Source organism: Oncorhynchus gorbuscha, unplaced genomic scaffold (assembly GCF_021184085.1).
Source record: "Oncorhynchus gorbuscha isolate QuinsamMale2020 ecotype Even-year unplaced genomic scaffold, OgorEven_v1.0 Un_scaffold_688, whole genome shotgun sequence".
NCBI classification, from domain to species: domain Eukaryota; kingdom Metazoa; phylum Chordata; class Actinopteri; order Salmoniformes; family Salmonidae; genus Oncorhynchus; species Oncorhynchus gorbuscha.
This window is the reverse complement of record NW_025745764.1, coordinates 356,164-372,264: the sequence shown is the minus strand read 5'-3', so window position 1 is coordinate 372,264 and position 16,101 is coordinate 356,164. Positions and strand designations below refer to the sequence as shown.

Sequence of the window (16,101 nt, the reverse complement as noted above, 5' to 3'; positions counted from 1 at the left end):
CTAGACACACCTGGACTAGATACACCTGTAACACAGAGACACAGAGACACACCTGGACTAGACACACCTGGACTAGAGACACACCTGGACTAGACACACCTGGACTACACACAGAGACATAGACACACCTGGAGTACAGACACACACCTGGACTAGACTCACCTAACACAGAGACACACCTGGACTAGACACAGAGACACCTGGACTAGAAACACCTGGACTAACACAGAGACACACCTGGACTAGACACACACCTGGACTAGACCCACCTGGAGTAGACACACCTGGACTAGACCCACCTGGACTAGATACACTGTAACACAGAGACACACCTGGACTAGACACACCTGGACTAGATACACTGTAACACAGAGACTCACCTGGACTAGACCCACCTGGACTAGACCCACCTGGACTAGACACCTGGACTAGACACACCTGGACACACACCTGGACTAGACACACTGTAACACAGAGACACACCTGGACTAGACACACCTGGACTAGACACACCTGGACTAGACACACTGTAACACAGAGATACACCTGGACTAGATACACTGTAACACAGAGACACACCTGGACTAGACACACCTGGACTAGACACACCTGGACTAACACACCTGGAGACACACCTGGACTAGACACTGTAACACAGAGACACACCTGGACTAGACACACCTGGACTAGACTAGACAGACACTGTAACACAGAGATACACCTGGACTAGATACACTGTAACACAGACACACCTGGACTAGACACACCTGGACCTAGACACACCTGGACTAGACACACTGTAACACAGAGACACACCTGGACTAGACACACTGTAACACAGAGACACACCTGGACTAGACACACCTGGACTAGACACACCTGGACTAGACACACCTGGACTAGACACACTGTAACACAGACACACCTGGACTAGACACACTGGACTAACACACCTGGACTAGACACACCTGGACTAGACACACCCTGGACTAGACACACACCAGAGACACACCTGGACTAGACACACTAGACACACTGTAACACAGAGACACACCTGGACTAGACACACCTGGACTAGACACAGAGACACACCTGGACTAGACACACTGTAACACACCTGGACTAGACGACACACCTGGACTAGACACACCTGGACTAGACACCTGGACTAGTAACACAGAGACTGGAGACACACCTGGACTAGACACACCTGGACTAGACACACCTGGACTAGACACACTGTAACACAGAGACACACCTAGACACACTAGACACACCTGGACTAGACACACCTGGACTAGACACACTGTAACACACACCTGGACTAGACACACCTGGACACAGACACAGACACACCTGGACTAGACACACCTGGACTAGACACACCTGGACTAGACACACTGTAACACAGAGACACACCTGGACTAGACACACCTGGACTAGACACACCTGGACTAGACACACCTGTAACACAGAGATAGACACCTGGACTAGACTACACTGTAACACAGAGACACACCTGGACTAGACACACCTGGACTAACACAGAGACACACCTGGACTAGACACACTGGACTAACACAGAGACACACCTGGACTAGACACACCTGGACTAGACACACCTGGACTAGATACACTGTAACACAGAGACACACCTGGACTAGACACACCTAGACTAGACACACTGTAACACAGAGACATGTGACCGTTGAAATGTTTTATTTGCATGCGTTATTATAGCAACACACATTTTTAGTTGTAAAATATGGTTGTGATTATTACTGTGAAAGTCCAATGGGCTCCACTGTCTTGCTCCTAGCAGACATGAGACTTGTTGAATGACCCATATGCATTAATCTTGTTGTTGGGGGGTTCAGTAACATTCCGTCTAGATTGAATACTGCTGCTACAGTTTGAGTTGGAAGAGGAGAGGGGAAACAGGCTGAGGTTTTAAACGGAGAGAAGATTGAGGGGGAAGAGTTGGAGAGAGGGAAGGTTTTAAACGGAGAGGGGAAGAGGAGAGGAGAGGGGAAGACTAGAGGGGAAACAGGCTGAGGTTTTAAACGGAGAGGGGAAGACGAGAGGGGGAGACGAGAGGGGAAGACTAGAGGGGAAACAGGCTGAGGTTTTAAACTGAGAGGGGAAGAGGAGAGGGGAAGACGAGAGGGGAAGCAGGCTGAAGTTTTAAACGGTTGGCGATACTGTGGTTCTTCTGGTTGGGGGCAAGAGGAGACCTTTAATTAATGTGTTGGGAGACTAGTATGACGAGGGACTGTTTTATTCCTACCTGCTCTCTGTCCAGCTCCCTCGAGGATAACTTGAGGAGTTAAACCGTGTTTTGAAAGGGGGGTGTTGATGAGGCTTCATTTCAAATGGCTCCCTATTCCCTATCTAGTGCACTATGTAGGGAATAGGGTTCCCCCATAGGGCCCTGGTCAAAAGTAGTGCACTATGTAGGGAATAGGGAGCTATTTTAGCCGCAGGCCCTTTATGTTAATGCAAGACTGGGTCAGTTTTAGCAGATAATCTGAGAACTAGATAAACCCTCCCCCCAACAGCATCTAGTTAGTTCTCACCTTTCACTGCCTAAACCTAGTGTTGTCTGTCTGTGGGTTTCTACTGAATGTTAGTTCTCACCTTTCACTGCCTAAACCTAGTGTTGTCTGTCTGTGGGTTTCTACTGAATGTTCACATATTTTTTCTTTTCTTTGTAAGACTGTATTTATTGTAAAAGATAAATGGAAATATGTTGTGCTGGAGTGAGATTCATTATTTTACCTGTCTGAGTACATGGACTCCAACTCCCTTCTCCCCCTCGTGGAATTACACTCACTCAAAATGGCCGCCGGGTTCACCCACAACTGTGTACCTGTCTGAGTAAATGGACTCCAACTCCCTTCTCTCCCTCGTGGAATTACACTCACTCAAAATGGCCGCCGGGTTCACCCACAACTGTCTCGAAAGGGAATGTCTGCTTCATTAATTGTCTTTCTTTGAGAATATGTCTCCCTTCACAGCCTCTCAGAGGCATTATAGATATATATTTCTAGAGCTGCTCAAAAGAAGAAGCACACCATTTTGGATGCAGGGAGAGGGCCTGTAAGGTCACACAGTCTGTTTTCCACAAGGCGTCATCGGTTGGTGTGAAAGGATGCTCTTTCCCTCATCTCTAGGTTTGGTTGTTTCCAAGTGTCCTTTTTGTCTGTCGCTGAGGTGAGGCAATGCAGCCGTCTCCTGTCTGAAACATTTTGTCGTCATTGATTTAAAATGGGGAATAAATTCATCAACAATTCAACGGGTAGCACTTGTTTTTCTTGTCACTGGTGGTTGGCCGGTACCGCCTGGTGGTCGGCCGGTACCGCCTGGTGGTCGGTACGTACCGTCTGGTGGTCGGCCGGTACCGCCTGGTGGTCGGTACCGTCTGGTGGTCGGTCGAACACTGAAATATGTACCAGACTCGCTTTAAACACGTCATACTTAGAAGAAGGGTCTGACCTGGTCTGAAGTAGTGCACCAGGAAGGGAATAGGGTGCCATTTGTCCGGAATAAGAACACGGTGTGCCTGTGGTGATTGATGACTATAAATGGGCCTGAGGTGAAGAAAAGACTCCCCTGGTATTCTCTGCATTCATCAGTACAGGAACATGTCCAAACAGACGAGAAGTGAGACAGAAGTATGGTCCTCACAGGGCAGGGTAGTCTAGTGGTTAGAGCGTTGGACTAGGTCCTAACATGCACATTTACTGTCTGTTCTGATACAGAAACAGGTAAAACTCCAGGCCCTAGTAGTGTGATATGACAGTAATAAACCAGGTAAAACTCCAGGCCCTAGTAGTATGATATGACAGTAAAACTCCAGGCCCTAGTAGTGTGATATGACAGTAATAAACCAGGTAAAACTCCAGGCCCTAGTAGTGTGATATGACAGTAATAAACCAGGTAACTCCAGGCCCTAGTAGTGTGATATGACAGTAATAAACCAGGTAAAACTCCAGGCCCTAGTAGTATGATATGACAGTAATAAACCAGGTAAAACTCCAGGCCCTAGTAGTATGATATGACATAGTAATAAACCAGGTAAAACTCCAGGCCCTAGTAGTATGATATGACATAGTAAAACTCCAGGCCCTAGTAGTATGATATGACAGTAATAAACCAGGTAAAACTCCAGGCCCTAGTAGTATGATATGACAGTAATAAACCAGGTAAAACTCCAGGCCCTAGTAGTATGATATGACATAGTAAAACTCCAGGCCCTAGTAGTATGATATGACAGTAATAAACCAGGTAAAACTCCAGGCCCTAGTAGTATGATATGACATAGTAAAACTCCAGGCCCTAGTAGTATGATATGACAGTAATAAACCAGGTAAAACTCCAGGCCCTAGTAGTATGATATGACATAGACAGGCCCTAGTAGTATGATATGACAGTAATAAACCAGGTAAAACTCCAGGCCCTAGTAGTATGATATGACAGTAATAAACCAGGTAAAACTCCAGGCCCTAGTAGTATGATATGACAGTAATAAACCAGGTAAAACTCCAGGCCCTAGTAGTATGATATGACATAGTAAAACTCCAGACCCTAGTATTATGATATGACATAGTAAAACTCCAGGCCCTAGTAGTATGATATGACAGTAATAAACCAGGTAAAACTCCAGACCCTAGTAGTATGATATGACATAGTAAAACTCCAGGCCCTAGTAGTATGATATGACATAGTAATAAACCAGGTAAAACTCCAGGCCCTAGTAGTATGATATGACATAGTAATAAACCAGGTAAAACTCCAGGCCCTAGTAGTATGATATGACATAGTAGTAAAACTCCAGGCCCTAGTAGTATGATATGACATAGTAATAAACCAGGTAAAACTCCAGGCCCTAGTAGTATGATATGACCGTAATAAACCAGGTAAAACTCCAGGCCCTAGTAGTATGATATGACATAGTAATGAACCAGGTAAAACTCCAGACCCTAGTAGTATGATATGACCGTAATAAACCAGGTAAAACTCCAGGCCCTAGTAGTATGATATGACATAGTAATAAACCAGGTAAAACTCCAGGCCCTAGTAGTATGATATGACATAGTAGTAAAACTCCAGGCCCTAGTAGTATGATATGACAGTAATAAACCAGGTAAAACTCCAGACCCTAGTAGTGTGATATGACATTGTAATAAACCAGGTAAAACTCCAGGCCCTAGTAGTGTGATATGACAGTAATAAACCAGGTAAAACTCCAGGCCCTAGTAGTATGATATGACAGTAATAAACCAGGTAAAACTCCAGGCCCTAGTAGTATGATATGACAGTAATAAACCAGGTAAAACTCTAGGCCCTAGTAGTATGATATGACATAGTAGTAAAACTCTAGGCCCTAGTAGTATGATATGACATAGTAGTAAAACTCCAGGCCCTAGTAGTATGATATGACAGTAATAAAAAATGACTTTATGTGGACTATGATGGGGCCAAATATTTTCAAGTCAGGTCATAGGGTTAGAATGACCAGGACTTTGACAGTAGAATGACCAGGACTGTCAGGACTGTGACCAGGACTGTGACAGTAGAATGACCAGGACTGTGACCAGGACTGTGACAGTATAATGACCAGGACTGTGACAGTAGAATGACCAGGACTGTGACAGTAGAATGACCAGGACTGTGACAGTAGAATGACCAGGACTGTGACAGTAGAATGACCAGGACTGTGACAGTAGAATGACCAGGACTGTGACAGTAGAATGACCAGGACTGTGACAGTAGAATGACCAGGACTGTGACAGTAGAATGACCAGGACTGTGACCAGGACTGTGACAGTAGAATGACCAGGACTGTGACAGTAGAATGACCAGGATGACCAGGACTGTGACAGTAGAATGACCAGGACTGTGACAGTAGAATGACCAGGACTGTGACAGTAGAATGACCAGGACTGTGACAGTAGAATGACCAGGACTGACCAGGACTGTGACAGTAGAATGACCAGGACTGTGACAGTAGAATGACCAGGACTGTGACAGTAGAATGACCAGGACTGTGACAGTAGAATGACCAGGACTGTGACCAGGACTGTGACAGTAGAATGACCAGGACTGTGACAGTAGAATGACCAGGACTGTGACAGTAGAATGACCAGGACCAGGACTGTGACAGTAGAATGACCAGGACTGTGACCAGGACTGTGACAGTATAATGACCAGGACTGTGACAGTAGAATGACCAGGACTGTGACAGTAGAATGACCAGGACTGTGACCAGAATGACCAGGACTGTGACCAGGACTGTGACAGTAGAATGACCAGGACTGTGACAGTAGAATGACCAGGACTGTGACAGTAGAATGACCAGGACTGTGACCAGGACTGTGACAGTAGAATGACCAGGACTGTGACAGTAGAATGACCAGGAGGACTGTGACCAGGAGTAGAATGACCAGGACTGTGACAGTAGAATGACCAGGACTGTGACAGTAGAATGACCAGGACTGTGACAGTAGAATGACCAGGACTGTGACAGTAGAATGACCAGGACTGTGACCAGGACTGTGACAGTAGAATGACCAGGAGGACAGTAGAATGACCAGGACTGTGACAGTAGAATGACCAGGACTGTGACAGTAGAATGACCAGGACTGTGTGACTGTGACAGTAGAATGACCAGGAATGACCAGGACTGTGACAGTAGAATGACCAGGACTAGTGACCAGGACTGTGACACAGTGTGACAGTAGAATGACCAGGACTGTGACAGTGAATGACCAGGACTGTGACAGTATGACCAGGACTGTGACCAGGACTGTGACAGTAGAATGACCAGGACTGTGACCAGGACTGTGACAGTAGAATGACCAGGACTGTGACAGTAGAATGACCAGGACTGTGACCAGGACTGTGACCAGCACTGTGACAGTAGAATGACCAGGACTGTGACAGTAGAATGACCAGGACTGTGACAGTAGAATGACCAGGACTGACCAGGACAGTAGAATGACCAGGACTGTGACAGTAGAATGACCAGGACTGTGACAGTAGAATGACCAGGACTGTGACAGAATGACCAGGACTGTGACAGTAGAATGACCAGGACTGTGACCAGGAGGACAGTAGAATGACCAGGACTGTGACAGTAGAATGACCAGGACTGTGACCAGGACTGTGACCAGCACTGTGACAGTAGAATGACCAGGACTGTGACAGTAGAATGACCAGGACTGTGACAGTAGAATGACCAGGACTGTGACAGTAGAATGACCAGGACTGTGACCAGGACTGTGACAGTAGAATGACCAGGACTGTCACCAGGACTGTGACAGTAGAATGACCAGGACTGTGACAGTAGAATGACCAGGACTGTGACAGTAGAATGGCCAGGACTGTGACAGTAGAATGACCAGGACTGTGACAGTAGAATGACCAGGACTGTGACAGTAGAATGACCAGGACTGTGACAGTAGAATGGCCAGGACTGTGACAGTAGAATGTCCAGGACTGTGACAGTAGAATGACCAGGACTGTGACAGTAGAATGACCAGGACTGTGACCAGGACTGTGACCAGGACCGTGACAGTAGAATGACCAGGACTGTGACAGTAGAATGACCAGGACTGTGACAGTAGAATGACCAGGACTGTGACAGTAGAATGACCAGGACTGTGACCAGGACTGTGACCAGGACTGTGACAGTAGAATGACCAGGACTGTGACCAGGACTGTGACCAGGACCGTGACAGTAGAATGACCAGGACTGTGACAGTAGAATGACCAGGACTGTGACAGTAGAATGACCAGGACTGTGACCAGGACCGTGACAGTAGAATGACCAGGACTGTGACAGTAGAATGACCAGGACTGAGCTGACTGTATGCAGGGTTGTATCATCTGGAATTAAAAGTCACAATGTCAACACTATTGTGTTGATACGGTCTAGGTAGCTCAGCCACCCGCAGTTTGAATCGGAAACCAATTTGATCACATTCTCTCTTATTAACACGTACAGTAAATAGTCCTATTTTAGACTCTAATACATGACCAGATGGGATCTGGGTGCAAAGGCTTGTCTAGGCTACCTGCAGCTGTGGTTTATCAGTAGACTACTCTAGACCAGCTGTGGTTTATCAGTAGACTACTCTAGACCAGCTGTGGTTTATCAGTAGACTACTCTAGACCAGCTGTGGTTTATCAGTAGGCTACTCTAGACCAGCTGTGGTTTATCAGTAGACTACTCTAGACCAGCAGACTACTCTAGACCAGCTGTGGTTTATCAGTAGACTACTCTAGACCAGCAGACTACTCTAGACCAGCTGTGGTTTATCAGTAGGCTACTCTAGACCAGCTGTGGTTTATCAGTAGACTACTCTAGACCAGCAGACTACTCTAGACCAGCTGTGGTTTATCAGTAGACTACTCTAGACCAGCAGACTACTCTAGACCAGCTGTGGTTTATCAGTAGACTACTCTAGACCAGCAGACTACTCTAGACCAGCTGTGGTTTATCAGTAGACTACTCTAGACCAGCTGTGGTTTATCAGTAGACTACTCTAGACCAGCTGTGGTTTATCAGTAGACTACTCTAGACCAGCTGTGGTTTATCAGTAGACTACTCTAGACCAGCTGTGGTTTATCAGTAGGCTACTCTAGACCAGTAGACTACTCTAGACCAGCTGTGGTTTATCAGTAGGGTCGACCAATCAAATCATGAGGCGAATCAGTCTTAACACCAGTAGTTTGTCCCTCTTCAATGCTTTTGTGTCAATTATTTTATTAAACAATATAAAGTGTTGGGGCAAATGCCAGTTCAGCAATGGACTCTGCAACGTGGATAGATAGCATTATGTGGTGAATCCTACAAATGAGGAAACACAGAGTATGTATATATACACAGAAGTATGTGGACACCCCTTCAAATGAGTGGATTTGGCTGTTTCAGCCACACCCGTTGCTGACAGGTGTATAAAAATCGAGCACACCGCCATGCAATCTCCATAGACAAACACTGGCAGTAGAATGGCCCGTACTGAAGAGCTCAGTGACCTTCAATGTGGCACATTTCCAACAAGTCAGTTGGTCAAATTTCTGCCCTGGTAGAGCTTCCCCGGTCAACTGTAAGTGCTGTTATTGTGAAATGGAAAACGTCTAGGAGCAACAACGGCTCACCCGGGAAGTGGTAGGCCACAGAACGGGACCGCCGAGTGCTGACGCCCGTGGCAACACTCACTACCGAGTTCCAAACTAACTATGGAAGCAGTATGGGGAAGGCCCTTTCCTGTTTCACCATGACAACGCCCCCGTGCACAAAGTGAGGTCCATACAAAAGTGGTGTGTCGAGATCGGTGTGGAAGAACTTGACTGGCCTGCACAGAGCCCTGACCTCAATCCCATCGAACACCTTTAGGATGAATTGGAACGACGACTGCGAGCCAGGCCTTATCGCTCAACATCGGTGCCCAACCTCACTAATGCTCTTGTGGCAAGTCCCCTTATAGCAGCAATGTTCCTACATCTAGTGGAAAGCCTTCCCAGAAGAGTGGAGGCTGTTATAGCAGCAATGTTCCAACATCTAGTGGAAAGCCTTCCCAGAAGAGTGGAGGCTGTTATAGCAGCAATGTTCCAACATCTAGTGGAAAGCCTTCCCAGAAGAGTGGAGGCTGTTATAGCAGCAATGTTCCAACATCTAGTGGAAAGCCTTCCCAGAAGAGTGGAGGCTGTTATAGCAGCAATGTTCCAACATCTAGTAGAAAGCCTTCCCAGAAGAGTGGAGGCTGTTATAGCAGCAATGTTCCATCATCTAGTGGAAAGCCTTCCCAGAAGAGTGGAGGCTGTTATAGCAGCAATGTTCCATCATCTAGTGGAAAGCCTTCCCAGAAGAGTGGAGGCTGTTATAGCAGCAATGTTCCAACATCTAGTGGAAAGCCTTCCCAGAAGAGTGGAGGCTGTTATAGCAGCAATGTTCCAACATCTAGTGGAAAGCCTTCCCAGAAGAGTGGAGGCTGTTATAGCAGCAAAGGACCAACTCCAAACTAATGCTCATGATTTTGAAATGAGATGTTTGACGACCAGGTGTCCACATACTTTTGTCCATGTAGTGTATGTATGTTCTGTCTAAATGGTTTTAGTTAGAGGCTCAAAATGTTGAGGCAGTGTCGACATTTTATTGTATTTTGGGTGGCAGGAATGGGCTTCCATAAACACAACTATCCCAGGCTCACTTCCTCCCCCTTCTCCTCAGAGTCGTGTGATTCGCTCCAGAATTTGAATTGATTAGCATATCACTCAGTAAAGCCACACCCCCTTAGTTCCAGACAGTCCCACAGTTACCAGGCTCTACGTAACAGCAACCAGACAGAAACAGGGTTTAGTATCTACGGCTACTAAAGCTGAGTATCAGCAGGCCTTCTGTTTCTATATTCAGCCATCTTGTTCCAGCGCTGAGGAAAATCCTCCTCTTTCTCACACGTGCGTGTGTGAATTTCCAAGTCATTGTTTTTTATATAGATGATAATTTCAGTTCCCTGTTGAAAGTTGGTCACGTTAAACTTAAGAGTTGAAGGATCTCCAGACTGAGCCTGATGAAACCTTCTCCCTGGTCAATAAGGTGTCATTCTAGTCTCAGAGTAACATCCTTTATGTGTCAAACTGAAGGCAGCACATCCACAAAGCCCTGGGACTTAGACAACGTTGTACACACACACACAATCCTTTTAACCTTCCCCGCCTCGCAGATACAAACACGCAACGACAAAACAGACGGAAGCTTTATGTTCCTGTCAGGAGAAGCGTAAACCTTTCCTAAAGGCTTATCAGTGAATAGTTAAGCAGCAGGGTATTTACAAGAAAACAGGAGACGTTGTCCAAAATGACACCCTATTCCTTTTATAGAGCACTACTTTAGATCAGAGTCCACATTGGGCTAAGGCCAACGTTAGTGCACTAAACTAGGAAGAGTTCCATTTTAGATTCGTCCAGAGACATTCTAAATCATTTTAGTTCCAGGTCAGAGTTCAGCCAATGGCACTGCACTTTCACGACCATTGTGATCCTGACAGGACAGGTGGGTTGCTATGCCCATTTCCCTGGCGACCGCCTCACACCCACCGGCGAATCCTCATCGAGCAGGAACATGACAGAGGGAAGAGGCACTTTTTTGATTGGCTGGTTTTCATTGTTCCAAAGTTGTTTTTTAGTCACCTCTTGCCATTGACTCCAGGTTTGGTTGTAGTTCTCTGTCTCACCACCAGATGGTGGTAGTGTTGCTGTAATTCCTCCATCTCACCACCAGATGGTGGTAGTGTTGCTGTAATTCCTCCATCTCACCACCAGATGGTGGTAGTGTTGCTGTAATTCCTCCATCTCACCACCAGATGGTGGTAGTGTTGCTGTAATTCCTCCATCTCACCACCAGATGGTGTTAGTGTTGCTGTAATTCCTCCATATCACCACCAGATGGTGTTAGTGTTGCTGTAGTTTTCCATCTCACCACTGGGTTGTAGTGGTGTCAGTCAGGGCCTGATGCAGGAAGGCACTTCGTAGGGAGGCTCTGGGGTAGTTAGGAGGACTGGAGCTCTGATCTGCTATGTCATCAGGATGGGCTTCTGTCTCACCTCCAGGATATCTGATGACGGACAACACAGTCAATGAGCAGTCAATACTGTAATTTACACGACAGGGAAAGTCCATAATGGCTCCCTGTCCTCTAGAAAGTGTAATGAATCTAGATTAGAAGACGCTAGCCGCACCCTCAGAGCATGTCCTCTAGGAAGTGTAATGAATCTAGATTAGAAGACGCTAGCCGCACCCTCAGAGCATGTCCTCTAGGAAGTGTAATGAATCAGAGCTAGCCGCACCCTCAGAGCATGTCCTCTAGGAAGTGTAATGAATCTAGATTAGAAGACGCTAGCCGCACCCTCAGAGCATGTCCAGACCAGGAAGTGTAATGAATCTAGATTAGAAGATTTTAGCCGCACCCTCAGAGCATGTCCTCTAGGAAGTGTAATGAATCTAGATTAGAAGACCCCAGCCGCACCCTCAGAGCATGTCCTCTAGGAAGTGTAATGAATCTAGATTAGAAGATAGCCGCACCCTCAGAGCATGTCCTCTAGGAAGTGTAATGAATCTAGATTAGAAGACGTTAGCCGCACCCTCAGAGCATGTCCTCATGTCAAATCCTCTAGGAAGTGTAATGAATCTAGATTAGAAGACGTAGCTCAGAGCACTCAGTAAAGCATGTCCTCTAGGAAGTGTAATGAATCTAGATTAGAATCTAGCCGCACCCTCAGAGCATGTCCTCTAGGAAGTGTAATGAATCTAGATTAGAAGACGTTAGCCGCACCCTCAGAGCATGTCCTCTAGTGATAGTAGGGACTGAATGAATCTAGATTAGGGACTGATGGTGTGTGGGTCTGGACCTGCACCCTCAGAGATCTATAGGGACTGTTAGCCGCACCCTCAGAGCATGGTCCAGACCTGCTGGCTGTTGTGTTACAGATGGTTTCACTCCCTCTAGCTCAGGTGTTATAGGGACCTGCCCAAGATGTGGGTCTGGACCTGAAATGATATGGGACTTGATTGTGTGGGTCTGTCAAATCCTAGATTAGAGTTAGACTTCTATGAACTGTAACTCAGTAAAATCTTTGTTGCTTTTAGGGATCTGCAACCCTGTGCATGTGACCTGAGGTGAATAGGGACTGATGGGTGTGGGTCTGGACCTGAGGTGATAGGGACTAGGGACTGATGGTGTGGGTCTGGACCTGAGGTGATAGGGACTGAGTGTGTGGGTCTGGACCTGAGGTGATAGGGACTGAGTGTGTGGGTCTGGACCTGAGGTGATAGGGACTGATGGTGTGTGGGTCTGGACCTGAGGTGATAGGGACTGATGGTGTGTGGGTCTGGACCTGAGGTGATAGGGACTGATGGTGTGTGGGTCTGGACCTGAGGTGATAGGGACTGATGGTGGGACTGATGGTGTGGGGGTCTGGACCTGAGGTGATAGGGACTGATAGTGACTGATGGTTAGGGACTGATGGTGGGGACCTGAGGTGATAGGGACTGATGGTGTGGGGGTCTGGACCTGAGGTGATAGGGACTGATGGTGGTGTGGGTCTGGACCTGAGGTGATAGGGACCTGGTGTGTGGGTCTGACCTGAGGTGATAGGGACTGATGGTGTGGGGGTCTGGACCTGAGGTGATAGTGACCCATTAGGGACTGATGGTAGGGGTGTGGGTCTGGACCTGAGGTGATAGTGACTGATGGTGTGTGGGTCTGGACCTGATGGTGGGGGGTCTGGACCTGAGGTGATAGTCTGGACCTGAGGTGATAGGGACTGATAGTTTGGGTCTGGACCTGAGGTGATAGGGACCTGATGGTGTGGGGTCTGGACCTGAGGTGATAGGGACTGATGGGTGGGGGTCTGGACCTGAGGTGATAGGGAAGACTCCTGGTACGGTCAGTGGGTCTGGACCTGAGGTGATAGGGACCGACCTGGGGGTCTGGACCTGAGGTGATAGAGGACAGGTTGATGGTACACAGGTCTGCATGGGGTCATGATCCAGGTTATAGGGACATCTCTCTGGGTCTGGACCTGATCCTGGTTCTGATGGTCTGTGGGTCTCCAACCATCCTGGTTCTAGGGACACTCTGTGGGGGTCTGGACCATGAGGTTCTAGGGACTCTCTGTCTCTCTGGACCATGAGGTTAGTGACATGGTCTGGGGGTCTGGACCATCCTGGTTGACACCCTCTGTCTCTCCAACACATCCTGGTTCTACACCCTGTCTCTCCAACACATCCTGGTTCTACACCCTGTCTCTCCAACACATCCTGGTTCTACACCCTCTGTCTCTCCAACACATCCTGGTTCTACACCCTCTGTCTCTCCAACACATCCTGGTTCTACACCCTCTGTCTCTCCAACACATCCTGGTTCTACACCCTCTGTCTCTCCAAAACATCCTGGTTCTAGGGACTCTGTCTCTCCAACACATCCTGGTTCTACACCCTCTGTCTCTCCAACACATCCTGGTTCTACACCCTCTGTCTCTCTGAACACATCCTGGTTCTACACCCTCTGGGACTCCAACACATCCTGGTTCTACACCCTCTGTCTCTCCAACACATCCTGGTTCTACACCCTAGTCTCCAACACATCCTGGTTCTACACCCTCTCTCCAACACATCCTGGTTCTACAGCTCTCTCTCCAACACATCCTGGTTCTACACCCTCTCTCCAACACATCCTGGTTCTACACCCTTCTCCAACACATCCTGGTTCTACACCTCTCTCCAACACATCCTGGTTCTACACCCTCTCTCCAACACATCCTGGTTCACATGATCCACACATCCTGGTTAAACACCTCTGTCTCTCCAACACATCCTGGTTCTACACTCTCTCTCCAACACATCCTGGTTCTACACCCTCTCTCTCCAACACATCCTGGTTCTACACCTCTGTCTCTCCAACACATCCTGGTTCTACACCCTCTGTCTCCAACACATCCTGGTTCTACACCCTCTGTCTCTCCAACACATCCTGGTTCTACACCCTCTGTCTCCAACACATCCTGGTTCTACACCCTCCCTCTCTCCAACACATCCTGGTTCTACACCCCCTGTCTCTCCAACACATCCTGGTTCTACACCCTCTGTCTCTCCAACACATCCTGGTTCTACACCCTCTGTCTCTCCAACACATCCTGGTTCTACACCCTCTCTCCAACACATCCTGGTTCTACACCCTCTCTCCAACACATCCTGGTTCTACACCCTGTCTCTCCAACACATCCTGGTTCTACACCCTCTCTCCAACACATCCTGGTTCTACACCCTCTCTCCAACACATCCTGGTTCTACACCCTCTCTCCAACACATCCTGGTTCTACACCCTCTCTCCAACACATCCTGGTTCTACACCCTCTCTCCAACACATCCTGGTTCTACACCCTCTCCAACACATCCTGGTTCTACACTCTCTCTCCAACAGATCCTACACAACACGTGGTGTTTGGGTATAAAATATCATTACCCTCGTCGTCCTCTTCCCTGAAGAACTCTTCACTATCGTTGGCTGAGTGACTCTTCTTCATCTCAGTGATACGGTTCCTGGGGACCTTCCGACGGAGAGAAGGGGAGAAGAACGAGGGGCGGTTCCTCTCCGGGGTGGGAGGGGTGCTGAACGACGTCACCTGACCAAACACAACACAGACAGCCAATCAGAACCAACGTACTACAGGGAAAACACAGACAGCCAATCAGAACCAACACCCAGACAGCCAATCAGAACATATCTAATACTACCATCAGTTGCACTTATACCTGTGTAGTTAAACTGTAGTAATATTTACATTTACATTAAAGTCATTTAGCAGACGCTCTTATCCAGAGCGACTTACATATAATATACTACAGTGTATTAAACACGGCAGTAACTCAGTAGTAATATAATAGTGTATTAAACACGGCAGTAACTCAGTAGTAATATAATAGTGTATTAAACATGGCAGTAACTCAGTAGTAATATAATATAACATAATATAACTCAGTGTATTAAACACGGCAGTAACTCAGTAGTAATATAATATACTACAGTGTATTAAACACGGCAGTAACTCAGTAGTAATATAATAGTGTATTAAACACGGCAGTAACTCAGTAGTAATATAATAGTGTATTAAACATGGCAGTAACTCAGTAGTAATATAATAGTGTATTAAACATGGCAGTAACTCAGTAGTAATATAACATCCTGCAGTAACTCAGTAGTAATATAACATACTACAGTGTATTAAACACGCAGTAACTCAGTAGTAATATAACTACAGTGTATTAAACACGGCAGTAACTCAGTAGTAATATAACATCCTGCAGTAACTCAGTAGTAATATAACATACTACAGTGTATTAAACACGGCAGTAACTCAGTAGTAATATAATAGTGTATTAAACACGGCAGTAACTCAGTAGTAATATAACATACTACAGTGTATTAAACACGGCAGTAACTCAGTAGTAATATAATAGTGTATTAAACACGGCAGTAACTCAGTAGTAATATAATAGTGTATTAAACACGGCAGTAACTCAGTAGTAATATAATAT

At 46.8% G+C, this 16,101-nt stretch overlaps 1 protein-coding gene across 1 annotated transcript in view; it reads right to left on the bottom strand.

Annotated features, from left to right (window-relative positions):
* Positions 1-13,203: 13,203 nt before the first annotated feature.
* Positions 13,204-16,101, bottom strand: part of LOC124019811 (uncharacterized protein KIAA0930 homolog) — a 56,389-nt gene continuing 53,491 nt past the window's right edge. The window contains 2 exon segments of the mRNA XM_046335245.1: positions 13,204-13,500; positions 14,994-15,188. Coding sequence (XP_046191201.1) covers positions 13,204-13,500; positions 14,994-15,188 — 492 coding nt within the window.